The sequence below is a fragment of the Wasmannia auropunctata genome, unplaced genomic scaffold (assembly GCF_000956235.1).
Source record: "Wasmannia auropunctata unplaced genomic scaffold, wasmannia.A_1.0 LD336083.1, whole genome shotgun sequence".
Classification (NCBI taxonomy): Eukaryota; Metazoa; Arthropoda; class Insecta; order Hymenoptera; family Formicidae; genus Wasmannia; species Wasmannia auropunctata.
Window position 1 is genome coordinate 2029451 of NW_012026807.1, and position 12464 is coordinate 2041914.

At 38.8% G+C, this 12464-nt stretch overlaps 2 protein-coding genes across 2 annotated transcripts in view; both read right to left on the reverse strand.

The window, feature by feature from the left end:
* Window positions 1-2408, reverse strand: part of LOC105448707 (sodium channel protein Nach) — a 6376-nt gene extending 3968 nt beyond the window's left edge. The window contains exons 1-5 of the mRNA XM_011687454.1: window positions 2001-2408; window positions 1442-1699; window positions 1215-1362; window positions 963-1040; window positions 606-830 (exon numbers count right to left, since the gene is read on the reverse strand). Of these exons, the coding sequence (XP_011685756.1) occupies window positions 606-830; window positions 963-1040; window positions 1215-1362; window positions 1442-1699; window positions 2001-2242 (951 nt within the window). The 5' untranslated portion in view covers window positions 2243-2408. The remainder of the gene's footprint in view (window positions 1-605; window positions 831-962; window positions 1041-1214; window positions 1363-1441; window positions 1700-2000) is intronic.
* A 1479-nt stretch (window positions 2409-3887) lies between these two features.
* Window positions 3888-9921, reverse strand: LOC105448709 (cAMP-dependent protein kinase catalytic subunit PRKX). Its single transcript, XM_011687455.1, has 5 exons — window positions 8474-9921; window positions 5851-6013; window positions 5182-5445; window positions 4490-4820; window positions 3888-4304 (listed from the first exon to the last, which is right to left on the reverse strand). The coding sequence occupies exons 1-5, from the start codon at window positions 8562-8564 to the stop codon at window positions 4158-4160; spliced, it is 996 nt and encodes a 331-aa protein (XP_011685757.1). The 5' UTR covers window positions 8565-9921; the 3' UTR covers window positions 3888-4157.
* Window positions 9922-12464: the final 2543 nt, after the last annotated feature.

Genomic DNA, 12464 nt, shown 5'->3' on the forward strand with positions numbered 1-12464 from the left:
TATATATATATATATATATATATAATTTTCCAAGGAGGATATAACATTATCATGATATTAAAATGACTTTAAAACAGCTCCAAAATGATTATTAAAAGTCACTTTTTTTTAATTAGACACAATTTTATTTTAACATCATTTTGACGTTATTACCCGTTGTTTTGCTTGAGTTTATATGTTAGTAACATGACTGATTGGCTTCTTTTGCATGCGACGTGAAGATTTACCTCAGTGATTACAAACTGCATTTTGAATGTCTCTATTCAATTTCCTCATAATACATACCTCATAATAAAAGATTTCACCGGCGGTCAGTCAGTTGTCATCACCCAGCGATTGCGGATCTCTTTGGCGATTACACAGTTCGAGGTAAAGATTTGGTAAGATTATTCTCTCCTTTCACGTACACGACATGTAGAAGCCAATAAGTCAATGTACTATACTAATATACAAACTCATTTATACATAAGCAATGATTGAGTTTGCGATTTTCCGATATTTAATAAGGTATTTGTATTCAGTACGGTGTGTATTATATCCGTTCTATAAGTGCTAAATTCTTTTTTTAAATACCCTCCATAAAATCTCACTTTAAAATTAGATACCTTTATAGAATGTTTAATAGTTATGGGCGTATAGTAGTATGGTAAACAACCACAAATATTCAAAGTAGCATTGATAGAGCAGCTGGTAAAGCAGTTGGAATATCGATACGTAGGAAAATATTTCAATTTAGCTTTAACATCTGCGCAATTCGGAGTCATTTTACCAGTATGAGAATCTCGATAATATCCGGAAAGTTTGCTATTGACAACTGGAGTTACGGAGATCTATATGGTATCAAAATTAGGTATTATGCAAAGTACTTAGGAAAGGTTTGTGACCAAATATTTTTTTATAATATCATCTAAAAGAATCTAAACTGTATTTTAACTAAAAACCTTTATACATAAAATATTTACCTGTAATTCTTGCTCTGCTTGTAGAATGTGTCTAGGAGCCATGGTGGCGACATATTCCAGAGGATGGTGAGGAAACATCTGTCTCATAGAAAAAGACAAATATACAATTAATGCTATTTTGAATACTTATTTGAAGAAATGTGGGAGACAAATATCTTTGACCGATATTCGTGAATATAATTCTCTTCTTTAAAACATAAAAAATAAAATTATTCATGTTTAGAAACATTATTATATTTGTTAATTGTGTACCACAAGACCGACGGAATTTGTTGAATATTTGATGTATTTTTGTTCTGGGTCATCATCCTCAAATAAAAAATTTCGGTGTAGAACAACTTTAAGACCGGATCTTGGTCCGTAATAAAGAGTTGTACGAAGTTTGTTGAAGTTTCTGGTCCTATAGTTTAATTAGAATTAAATTGTAAGGCAATTGTGTCATAATAACAACTAATATGTAATAATGCAGATGTAATTACCTGCCGGTTTTTATAAAATCTTCGAGAAGATAGTTAAAGGAGCAACATATACCTGTGAAAGTATAAGACACTTTAAACAGTTCGCTGCAATTTCTAACATGGGTTTCCCAAAAACAGGTTTCGAACAAGTCTTCGCAAGGTCGTAAAGCTTTTATTAAATCTATCAGTGTCATGTTGTTTGTCTCCAACAGTAATTTCATCTCGTCCACATGACTCTGGCCACCAGGAGCGTTTTCATTCGCAAACGCGGGACCATATCTAATCGTAAGAGAAATTTTGTATTTTATTATTATTAATCTTTAATACACAGATAATTTTCCGGTCTTTTACTACACGCGATGAGTCATTCGTTTCAGGTTTAATTTTCATCACTTTTATACAAAAAATTATTAAGTGATTCTTACATATATTTTAGATATCTTTAGAAAGTATTTGCAAAATTGTACAATATATTAAACAAAATTATATATGCATCACGAAAGTTGTTTCTTTGCAGGATTTCTAAATTGAGATTTTTTTATATACTTTTACAAACACTATTAATAAAAAATACTCGTACCTAATCAAGAACTTTGCTGTACTGTTAGTCATATTGCGTGGTATAATTATACTTTCAAACACTTTTCTGCGTCTTGAAGACATGGGTGGTATTAATGGGCAGATAGTAAGAGCTGGGAAGGGGGCCTCATATATTGACCTGTAAAAAGTCTTAACGACGCTGCGGACTGGATTAGAGCTGTAACGTATCCAGAATTGCTGGAGCATCATAGTTAAAACTAAAACAACGATGTCACTTGACATTTAACGAATTTCAACATTAAGCACTAAACACTGTACATTAAGTTAATTAACTTGAATTAAATTACTATTTACTCTTTGGCTACTATGCGTAATCATTATAGTGCTTTCTCTTTAAACTAAACCTTTTGGGACAAAACGTATGTAACGCATTACCGTTACTATTACTTTCTTGTTACTTTTTTGTAATATCAAAATAAGTTTAAGTACATTTTAAATTTATATTTAATAATAATTATTATAAAACTATATTGAAACTTTTGAAACTAGTTTGTATATATAGAGCAAGTTTTTTCTTTGTATTACTTTTATAGAAAGTTCAATTTATTGTTGTTAAACATTAATTATTAATTATAATTATAAAGATTAAAGAGTATATTCCAATATTCACTGTTAGTATTAAAAATTTATAGTATATATGTAATTTAAATTATAGATTTTCAATACTGATAGAGGCTATCGGAATGTAGTCTAAGAAACATTGGATATTTTTCAAAAAATAGATTAAAAATATATATTATAAAAAATATAATAAAAGTAACGATAAAAGTAACGGCAAATTCGTTACCGTTACTATAAAAAAGTAACGACGTTACCATTATCGTTACAAATAGAAAAAGATAACGATAATGATTTACTTTCCAACCTGTATTATACAAAACATATACTAACTTTTTTCTGTGCTTGTCGCTATCAAGTAGGATTGCCTTTAATTATTTTTGATTTACGTTTATTTCTTAAAAAAAAAATTAAAAAACGTTAGCGTTTTTTAAATAGATTTTGCGACCTGTGCATGTAGCAATTAATATAATTTCGCGTATCAGTTCAATCATAGCCAAAAGTTTAAAAGCGCAGTACATAATCATATTACATCTGTGTATAATTATGCACATTTGTTACCTACACACAAAACTGCAGATCATAATTGCGGTCCAAAAGAGCTTTCCGATAATGCCGGTTTTTAATTGCAAATGGTTGAAATACTTCATTCCGTGCACTGAACAGTCATGCAGATATTCATGTAAAATCTCTTGGCCAATTTCTTTTTTACTCTTTTTTACTCTTACCGGCCGATTATTGTACAATTTGTCATTAGCGTATTCGATCAATTCTCTTTTCATTTTTCTCGAGACTTCTATATGATTCACTGTAATCTTTTTCACTGCATGTTGCTTATGTTGCGAAGTATTTAACATGACGCAGACTGAAAAAACTCGCGATTTTCTCAAAATCCTTTCCGACGTTCACCGCTTACGAAATATGTTGCACACAACTGCTCGCTTGATAATGCTTCTTCTACGATGTTGCTTTATACTGTTGTTTGATCGGAATCACGTTGATTTTATCACTTCACATAGAAAGTTGTGTTGCTACAATCAAACATGCAAACATAGCGTGTCAAGGCTGACTTTAAATAATTTATTACGTTTTGCAAAATTAATGAAAGGTAGATAATGGCAAATCTGATAATCGGATAAATTCAGTACCTTAAACAGATTTTTTTTCTGACGATTAAACGATCGCGATTAGTATAAATCGATTCTATTACGTATTTAAAAGACAAATCATTTTCCCACATGACGTCATCTTATATGTGACTCTCAACAGTTTTAAGAGAAACAGATAAGTTAAGAATTAAAACGTACACTTAAAATTTACTGTTCAACCTTTATTTACAGAATCTCACGAAAACAACGAGGAGAAATGCCTAACCTAGAGCACGTACAAATAAATAATATGCAACAAAATATAAAAAGTTACCTATGTACAGAATGGAAAATTATTTGTTATCAACGTATCGTCGAATCGTGATTCGCGATTGTTCTATACCACAAAGTGAGTTCTTCTATCGAGCGCGGTGCCTTGATGAATTTGCGAGTGTAGAATATTTGTGACTATTCGACGGTGTACCGTCGTGTTAAAAATCTTGGAATAGAGCTAGCTGGTCCGGTGGCAAGGGCGGTTGGGAACGCCAGTCGGTTTCAGGATAATCGTCGAAGCAGCTTGCATCGCCGGGCGTTTTCACGCGTGGCCTTATCGGCGGTGTCAAGGCTCTTTGCGGCACCTACGGACATTGATCGATCGTTTAACCGCCGCTGCGTTCCCGACATATCACGAAACGTGAGGGCACGCATGCGGTGACACTTGTTAAATACTAATTTGTTAGCTTCCGTCATGTTTTATTTACACTGCACGTTTGCGTCACGTTACGTTTACGCGAAATATCAAGCAGACCAGATATGAAATTACCAGCGGCCATTCGACCAGCTTGAACCAACGGTGCCTCTTGACGTCCTCGGCGCCCTGCCTCATGTTTCCCAGTCTCTTCGTTCTGTCAGCGATCAACAACTTCTTGATCAGATCCTTGGCGATGGGATCCATGTGCTTCGGCCATTCTATCCTACCGCTCAGGATCTTCTCGTAGATCCCGAAAGGGTTGTCGTCGAAGAACGGCGGGTATCCCGCCAGCATCTCGTAAATTAAAACGCCTAACGCCCACCAGTCCACGGCTTTATTGTGTCCTTTACTTTGAATTATTTCCGGCGCCAAGTATTCTGGCGTGCCACACAAGGTCCACGTTCTAAAAATGCACGTGTTAATTATAGCCACGGTGTCACAATGTTTTATTATGACACGCCGTTAAGAAGTAACAGGTGAAGTTTAGCCGTAATATGTGCTAATTGCATGACATGCGCATCTTGATTTACGACAGATGGTCGGTATCAACGCAATTTAAGCTTTACAGAAATTAGTAAGGAATAAACAAAAATGACATTAGATTATAGCATTTTATTACGTAAACTCGTTAATTTTATTTTTACGTGCTCATTCCTTTCCGACGAGACGCTCTATTAATACGCAAAACTTCAATCCACTTATCTTCAATCGTCGTCAATTTATGTTCCATTTCTGAGTTATTCTCGTCCCCAAACGAGACTCACCTGTCCGTAAGTTTCTTGGAGAAGCCGAAATCGGTGATTTTGAGATGGCCCTGACTGTCGAGGAGAAGATTCTCCGGCTTGAGGTCCCGGTAAACTATATGTTTGCTGTGCAAATAATCCAGGGCGCAAACTATCTCGGCTGCGTAGAAGCAACTCGTGGGTCCGGCGAATCTCCCGGCCGCCCTCAAGTAAGAGAAGAGCTCACCGCCGGCGACGAATTCCAGCAGCATATAAACTCTGGCTTCGTCCCTGCCGCTCCACAGCCTGAAAAAGATCGATCGTCAGTCTGACAAGTCTGTCAGCTGACAAGCCGAGCTGTTACGCGAGCAGAGATCTCGATTTCGCTCCGCCGGACTGAAAAAGCGTTCTCCTCGCGTGCGCGAATCGATTTCTCTCGCCTCTATATATCCTGTTATTAATCATGACGTGGTGCAAACTAGTCGGACGGCGTTTGCGTGTATCTGCTTACGTCTTGGCCACGCTTTTGAATCGTCTCCGCGAGAATCCTTTCCTTGACCGACAAATGCAACACTTTCCTCATTCCCTTGGACGATTACATCGCGAACAAGCACGCTTGAAGTCATCGGGAACGGGGGAGGAAAGGGGGTAATTGCCGACCATCCTCAAGTAATGTTTTCTATTCAATATAATAACAGACGTAATACTTACATGTTGACAATGAATGGGTGTTTAACTTCCTTCAGAATTGTGATTTCATTGCGCAAGTGCTCGACCTGCTTCAGTCTGATCACATCGACCATGGAGAGGATTTTCAGAGCGAGAAATGTTCCATGATGCCTACAGAGAACCACCCTGCCGAAGGTGCCTGTACCTAAAAAAAAAATTGTATTTAAATTTAGATTAAATATTAATCTACTAAATACCAAAAGATTCTTACACGCTTTTCTGTTTAAAATTCTTGTAACTCGGACTCCAATCAAAATTTTTAGACCGTAATTAGTATTTAGGGATAAAATGAGTTGCTCTTTTGAAAAATCTAATCGGCGATAGGGTACAGGATATCTGGAAAAGATATAAAGATTGAAAGTAAAGGTAAAAAGAAATATAGGTGACACCTATATTTTTATTCTGACGAAAATTAAACTAATAAATTACACTAATGAATAATTTTGTCTATATTTTTTTAAACAAAATAAATCGATATAAGTATTATTTGATTTATAATAATTATAATATGTTAAATATTCTATTTAAGAAAGTAGAAAAAATCATTTATTAATCAAATATTTGTCAGTTAAAAGGCAGAACTTATAACTTATTCTTTTTTATCTCCACTTTCAATCTTTATATTTATTTACATCATTTTTTTTTCTAGATCGCACCCAACTAGATTTTCCAAAAGAGTAACTCGCTTTGTGCCTACAAATTTTGGAAATATATATAAGCAACAACTTTTATTACCACTGTATATTAACTGTAGTCTTAAAATTTTGATTAGGGCCCGAGTTATAAGGATTTAAAACAAAAAAACGTGTATTTTCCAAGGCTTAGGACCGGTTGTTCCACTTTCGGATAAATTATATAATACAATAATTTATCTAATAAATATGTGAATATTGGGCTAATAACATTGGCTGTTCAGGTATTTATCCATTAAGGTAAATTATCACATAGTTTATCGGAAGGTGAAACAATCCTTAATGAGCCTTTAATATAATGAGTCAATTGAAGTTTGGGATTTACATGCTCAACTTTAAAGATCCATCCATAAAATAGGTATTTTATATTATAATAATATCCATTTTCCCCAATATTTCGAATCAATTTCATTAAATCAAATTATTCTCGTATTTAATGAGATTTGACGATGGATTAAACTCGGTTCTCGGTCTGTCGATATTACAACTGAAATTCAACATGACACGAATTTCGCGAATAACGAGTGCGCTTATCGCAAAATATGCCGGTTCTATCAAACCGACCGCCATTGAAGTGAGCGTTAATTACCAACGCTTTCAACGTTCTTTTGATTCGATATGCATTGCGCAGCGCAATGCGGTCTATTTAATGCACTTTCCCACGAATGCAGGTGACTCGGTTGCTCCGGTTAACGTACCGTGACCAATTAGCGCGCATGCAATGAGCCTTGGCCAAATTAAACTGCGAAATTGGCCGTCACATTGCGGCGGCGGCGGCGGCGGCGGCCGCCGCCCGCGCTGCGAGATTTTGCATATCTCGTGGGCGCGTATACTTGTGTCGAAAGTGTACACACATCTCGCGCATGGATCAGTAGCGACGAAATTGGTCGCGCAACAAGGGCGGCGTGATACATGTGTGTCGCCTACCGGCGCGGCGAAGAGAGGAGATCCCGCCGCCAACGACGACTCGGAACAGGTGTCAACGGTAAAACGACGAAGCGCTTCCGGTGATGGCGTGGACGCTTTAAATACTCGCGCGACCAGCACGAATTTAGGTGAAGTCTGTCGCGCGGCAGTCTCGACCGAAGATTGTCCAAGCGCGATACACCGAAAGATTAGAAAACGCGTAAGAGAGGAAGATCTTGAAAATTTTCGCTGCACTGGTTCGCAGTTGCCCGAGCGCATCTGGGGCGAAAATTGTAAAAAAGAAAAAAAATAGAGAGTCTCGCGGGACGAGCACACCTGTAATTTTCCAAACCATTCTCTCACATAATTCTGACTTTAACGAGCAGTTAAATATATGCTGGGTACCCTCTTACTCTCTGGTGTCCCATTTCGAAAGCGGCGAATTTGATTTTCTCGCACGTAACTTTTTCCCAAATTTGTGAATCCAAAATATAAAAAATATGAAAATTATATTTTATCGTATAATGAATGTTCTCCTTTTTATCTAATCTTGGACAAATACATACGACGTTTACGAGTTTATCCCAGAATTTAACAACTTTCTAACAGTAATTTTATACACCATTAACGTATAAGAAATGTCTCTAACTGTAATTTTATATTTTTCGTAATTTTACAAGATAAATATATCAATCTTTTAAAAGACGTATTTATCTCTTTTTTGTATCATTATACGAATTTAATCTCTCTTTTTGTATCATGCCATTCATAAGCAAGATCTAAAATTTTCTATAAAACGAATATAAAATAACATTTTCGTAAAATTCAAATTCAAGGATTGCGTATCGATTTATTCCTAACACTTATAACAACCTGAAATATTACAGCTTGGTAAAAGTATTATATAATTAAAAAGAAAACTATAGGGAGAGACAGACAAAAAATTTAGTGTAAATTAGCGTAATCCCGTTCAGCTTTTTTCGGCTGGTATAATATTTCGAACTTACCAATCGTTTTGATGATTTCTAAATCGTCGACGTCGTATCGTGGCGGATCCTCCTGCGATCCTTCATCATCGGACGTGGTGTCCCCCGACATCGTTTACGCTGTACTGTCGAGCCGAGCGCGTCGCCAGAGAAAGTTTCTGATTTATTTCTCCCGGGCACCTCGACACGTGGAAAGAAGAAAGGAAGCTCTGGTTCAACGATCCACACCGCGATATTCTTAGACCCGAACGTACCGACGACGACTCGCTCCCATATCTTCGTGACTTTAACTTCGTAACGCGGCTTCCCAGAAACAACTTCGACGTCAGTCTTCGACGTAAAAATATGGTGATAAAGTATGGTGAGTTTAAATGAATAGGAGAACCACCCGGTACTTTGGATCGTTCTCGAGGACGATGGCGCGCGTTTCCCGAATTTCTCCTCGAATTTTCCCGAATTGGAAAAACACCTCGCGATCGGTGTTGCCTTCAAGGAAGTGTTCTCGTAACGTACTGCTCGAAAGTGAGTCGAGTACGAATGTCCCCCGTCCAACGACCCTCCTTCCCAATGGCTCTCGCTCGGAGCGGTGAAAATGTGTGCGTCGATTTCACAAGTGTCATTTAACCAGCGGCAAGTGCTTGCCGCGGTAAAACGCGCGTTCGAGCGTGAAAAAAAAAACCGAGTTCGCTCTCCGCGTTTTCACGCACGGCACACACTGCAGCGTTTTTTATCGTCGAATTTTATCGGCTCGCGGCTCTCCCGCGCTCCGATTAAATATCATTTCGGGGAGGGGGGAAAAAAAAGCGCGATCGCGAACGCGTCACGCGAACCGCGCGAATTCCCGCTCGAGGGATATACCGCGCGCGAGTGGTATTTGCAATCGGCACGGTAGCGGGTTCACCCGTTCACTTCGTATTTTCTAGATACGTGTTTTGCAACTTCGTTTTAACTGAGCTGTCATCCTTGGTTCTAAGTTCAACGCGTCTCTCACGGTACAATTCTAATTTTTTTCGATTTCATAATTCAGGAAAAACACATTATTTAACTCTGACATGCAACAGCGTGAACGGCGCGCGTGAGTGATCGCCGCGAGTTGTTAAACCGCTCGCTTCCCAGAAACGTCAGACTGCACTAACACCGATACGATCTCTGACGGCGAGCGCCGCGATCGACGGAGCACATCGCGCAGCAGAATTATTTCGTGTCATTCTTCCCATCGTGTTTCATCGAATAATCATCGAACCGGGCTCTCTCGAAAACGCTGACTGATGACTGGTTACCGTGTCATCCCTGGACCATGCGCAGCGCGGCAGTTCGGATGCCTACCAGAAACTAAACTGGTCACCGAGGGGTCTGAAAAGGCCTGTCTATCCTTCTGTTGCCCCCTCTCTTTCCTTTGACCCCCCATTCGCGCGACCACCTCGCGCGCTTACTCTCACTGAGCATCTCGTCTGTACCGTCTAGCCGGAGAGATTTTATAGGAAACCGCGATCGAAGAGAATCGTCGCGATACGGACGGCGGCGTCCCGAGATAGAATTAAGCGACTTACCGGAAAATCCATGGCCGATAAAAGCGAGCAAAGAGTAACAAAAATACTCGAATCTCGTCTGCTCTGAATTAGTTTTCAGGTTTCGTTTTGGCGAACGTGCGAGAGACGATTGCGTCAACCCCATAAATACGGGGGCTACTCACACGAAATTCGCCCGGGAGGAAAATCCTGAGATTAACCGCAACGCCACGCCGCTGCCCCCTCCGGATGAGTCTGACGAGTTTGCAGATCGATTTCGTGAATCATATACTGGACGATGACTATGCGCTTTAACATTTTCATTGGTACACTTATGTAGAGGGAAAAGATCGTTACATAAAGAAACAAACATGTCTGAAAGTCTCCTGTCAATGTGAAAGACATTCGCCGCAAGATATCAAAGTCCGTGGGAGCGGATATCCTCGTCGTCGCGGTGTTTCGTAAATTGACTATACGTTACTGCCGTTGCAAAACGATCAACGCGGACGGAGGCAAGCCCCGCTGACGATCGGGCGATTCCTTCGAATTTCGACTTATTTTTGAATTTGGCGATCGTCCAGATGCATTTTGCTACCGACGCCCGACGTCGCGATGACTGACGACACGTATCGAGTCCCGCTAACCCACGGGCGAGCCCCCATAAATCGCGGGCTTTTATATTTATCGCAAAGTGCTCCTCGATCTCGCGCGGGCGTGCTAAGAGCACGTTTGCTGATTTTATCAGCGGAAAAGAATCGTTACTTATCGGCGAGAGCAACGAGAGCCCCATCAGTGGACTCTGCGTTCCACTGATTCGTGATCCGGGAAATAAAATCTGCAGGATGCAAAGGCAGTAATTAAAAAATTATATCGTCATGAATCCGTGACTGTGTTCTTTCGTAATTGGATATTTGGCGTCCCCGCGTTTCGTGATCTTTAGCGTCTCAACATCTATTGCGAATATTGCGTAACGAGATAGATACAAACGTTGTATATAGCCAACAATAAGTGTTACATATTGCGTCAGCTTGCAAAATAAATTTATTGACGCGCACCTGTTTTATTCATTACGCGGCACGAGAATGGACCCCGGAGCGCTTGATGTTTAAACTGCAACTTCGCCTCTGCAGCTCAAACGAAAGTTTGTATGCGCGACAACGTTGCGTGATCTCGATATCGTTTGTCTCTCCCGGTATCCGTTCCGTAATACGCGGCTTGATTACCGACCAAACTAAAAATAATAATTTCCCGGAAATCCCGTCGTGCGATGTCATTCGATGCCAAGACAAGCCTTAATAATCACGTATACCAGCTTTGTGCGAGCGTATACTGAAATAGTTCGCGGTTATGAGGCAGCGATACGACGCACGGTATATTTTCGCGGATGGAATAAGCACCGCTTTTATGTGTACCGCATATTATGTAAAAGCCCCGTTCATCGATTACTCAATGGAACGCAACAAAGGGACTGCGAGGCCAATCGGCCACAACGTGTATGGTTTATCTACCGCAATGTTTAGTACGATGCCTTTTTATTAACTTATTTTTAGTGCGCATAACGAAAGGAAAAATACGTATACGATTTCCAATAACATATCGATGGAACGTACTATTAATAGCTAATATTTTGTAGTAAATTTAATGTAATATGTTAACGTAATGTAGTATATTACCTAGAGATAACTTTGAAAAAATATTAATAGAAAGCTTGAGGCTCGATTACAATTTTTTTTAGACTAGCACTATTAACATTTTGGATAGGGACGTTGGTGTTGAGCGATTGCCACAATATATCAGCTATAGTAACGGTATTTACAGTAACTCGAGAAACAAATGTGTCCACTTTCGCGAGATTGGACGCTTTTAGCGTCACTCTGCGGATGCGAATGAGCCATTGCAATCGATATATTTGTTACAAAGTTTTGATTTTGATCGTAAGTCAATGTTAGCTTTTGCGATGACGGTGGTCGAAGATTGATGGCACGTAGAACAATCGTGAACACCGCGTGCGTTATCCAAGAAAGATGGAGTTTGACTGTCGAGAAAGATAGGTCAATATTACGAAAAATATACATAAATTTCAATCCAAAATGACCAACTATCATAAGCGAAATTATTAGATTTTCATATAATTTGCCTCATCCTTCTAAATTTTCATTACGCTTTTTAAAAATGTATTATTTTTCTGTTACTTTATGGCTATATAAATTTTGTGATAATTGATTCTTCTTCATTTTTTTTTTAATAATTTTTTGTTCTCTTTGATCTATTTAATCGTGATTTTCAACGTACATTTCGCAAGTAATTCTCTTGGCGCAGAGTCCGTTTGTGTTTTCTCACTTTGTTTGGAACCGACAACGGTAAATTGCGACGTTGAATCGCCACCGCAAAAGTGTCCATATCAACTTTTCAAGGACACAGAGCCGAGGAAGTCATTGGTCAGCGTGACGTCAGCGTCGCCCACGGTCTCTGGATGTAGATCAAATTCGGTATACCTAGAAATC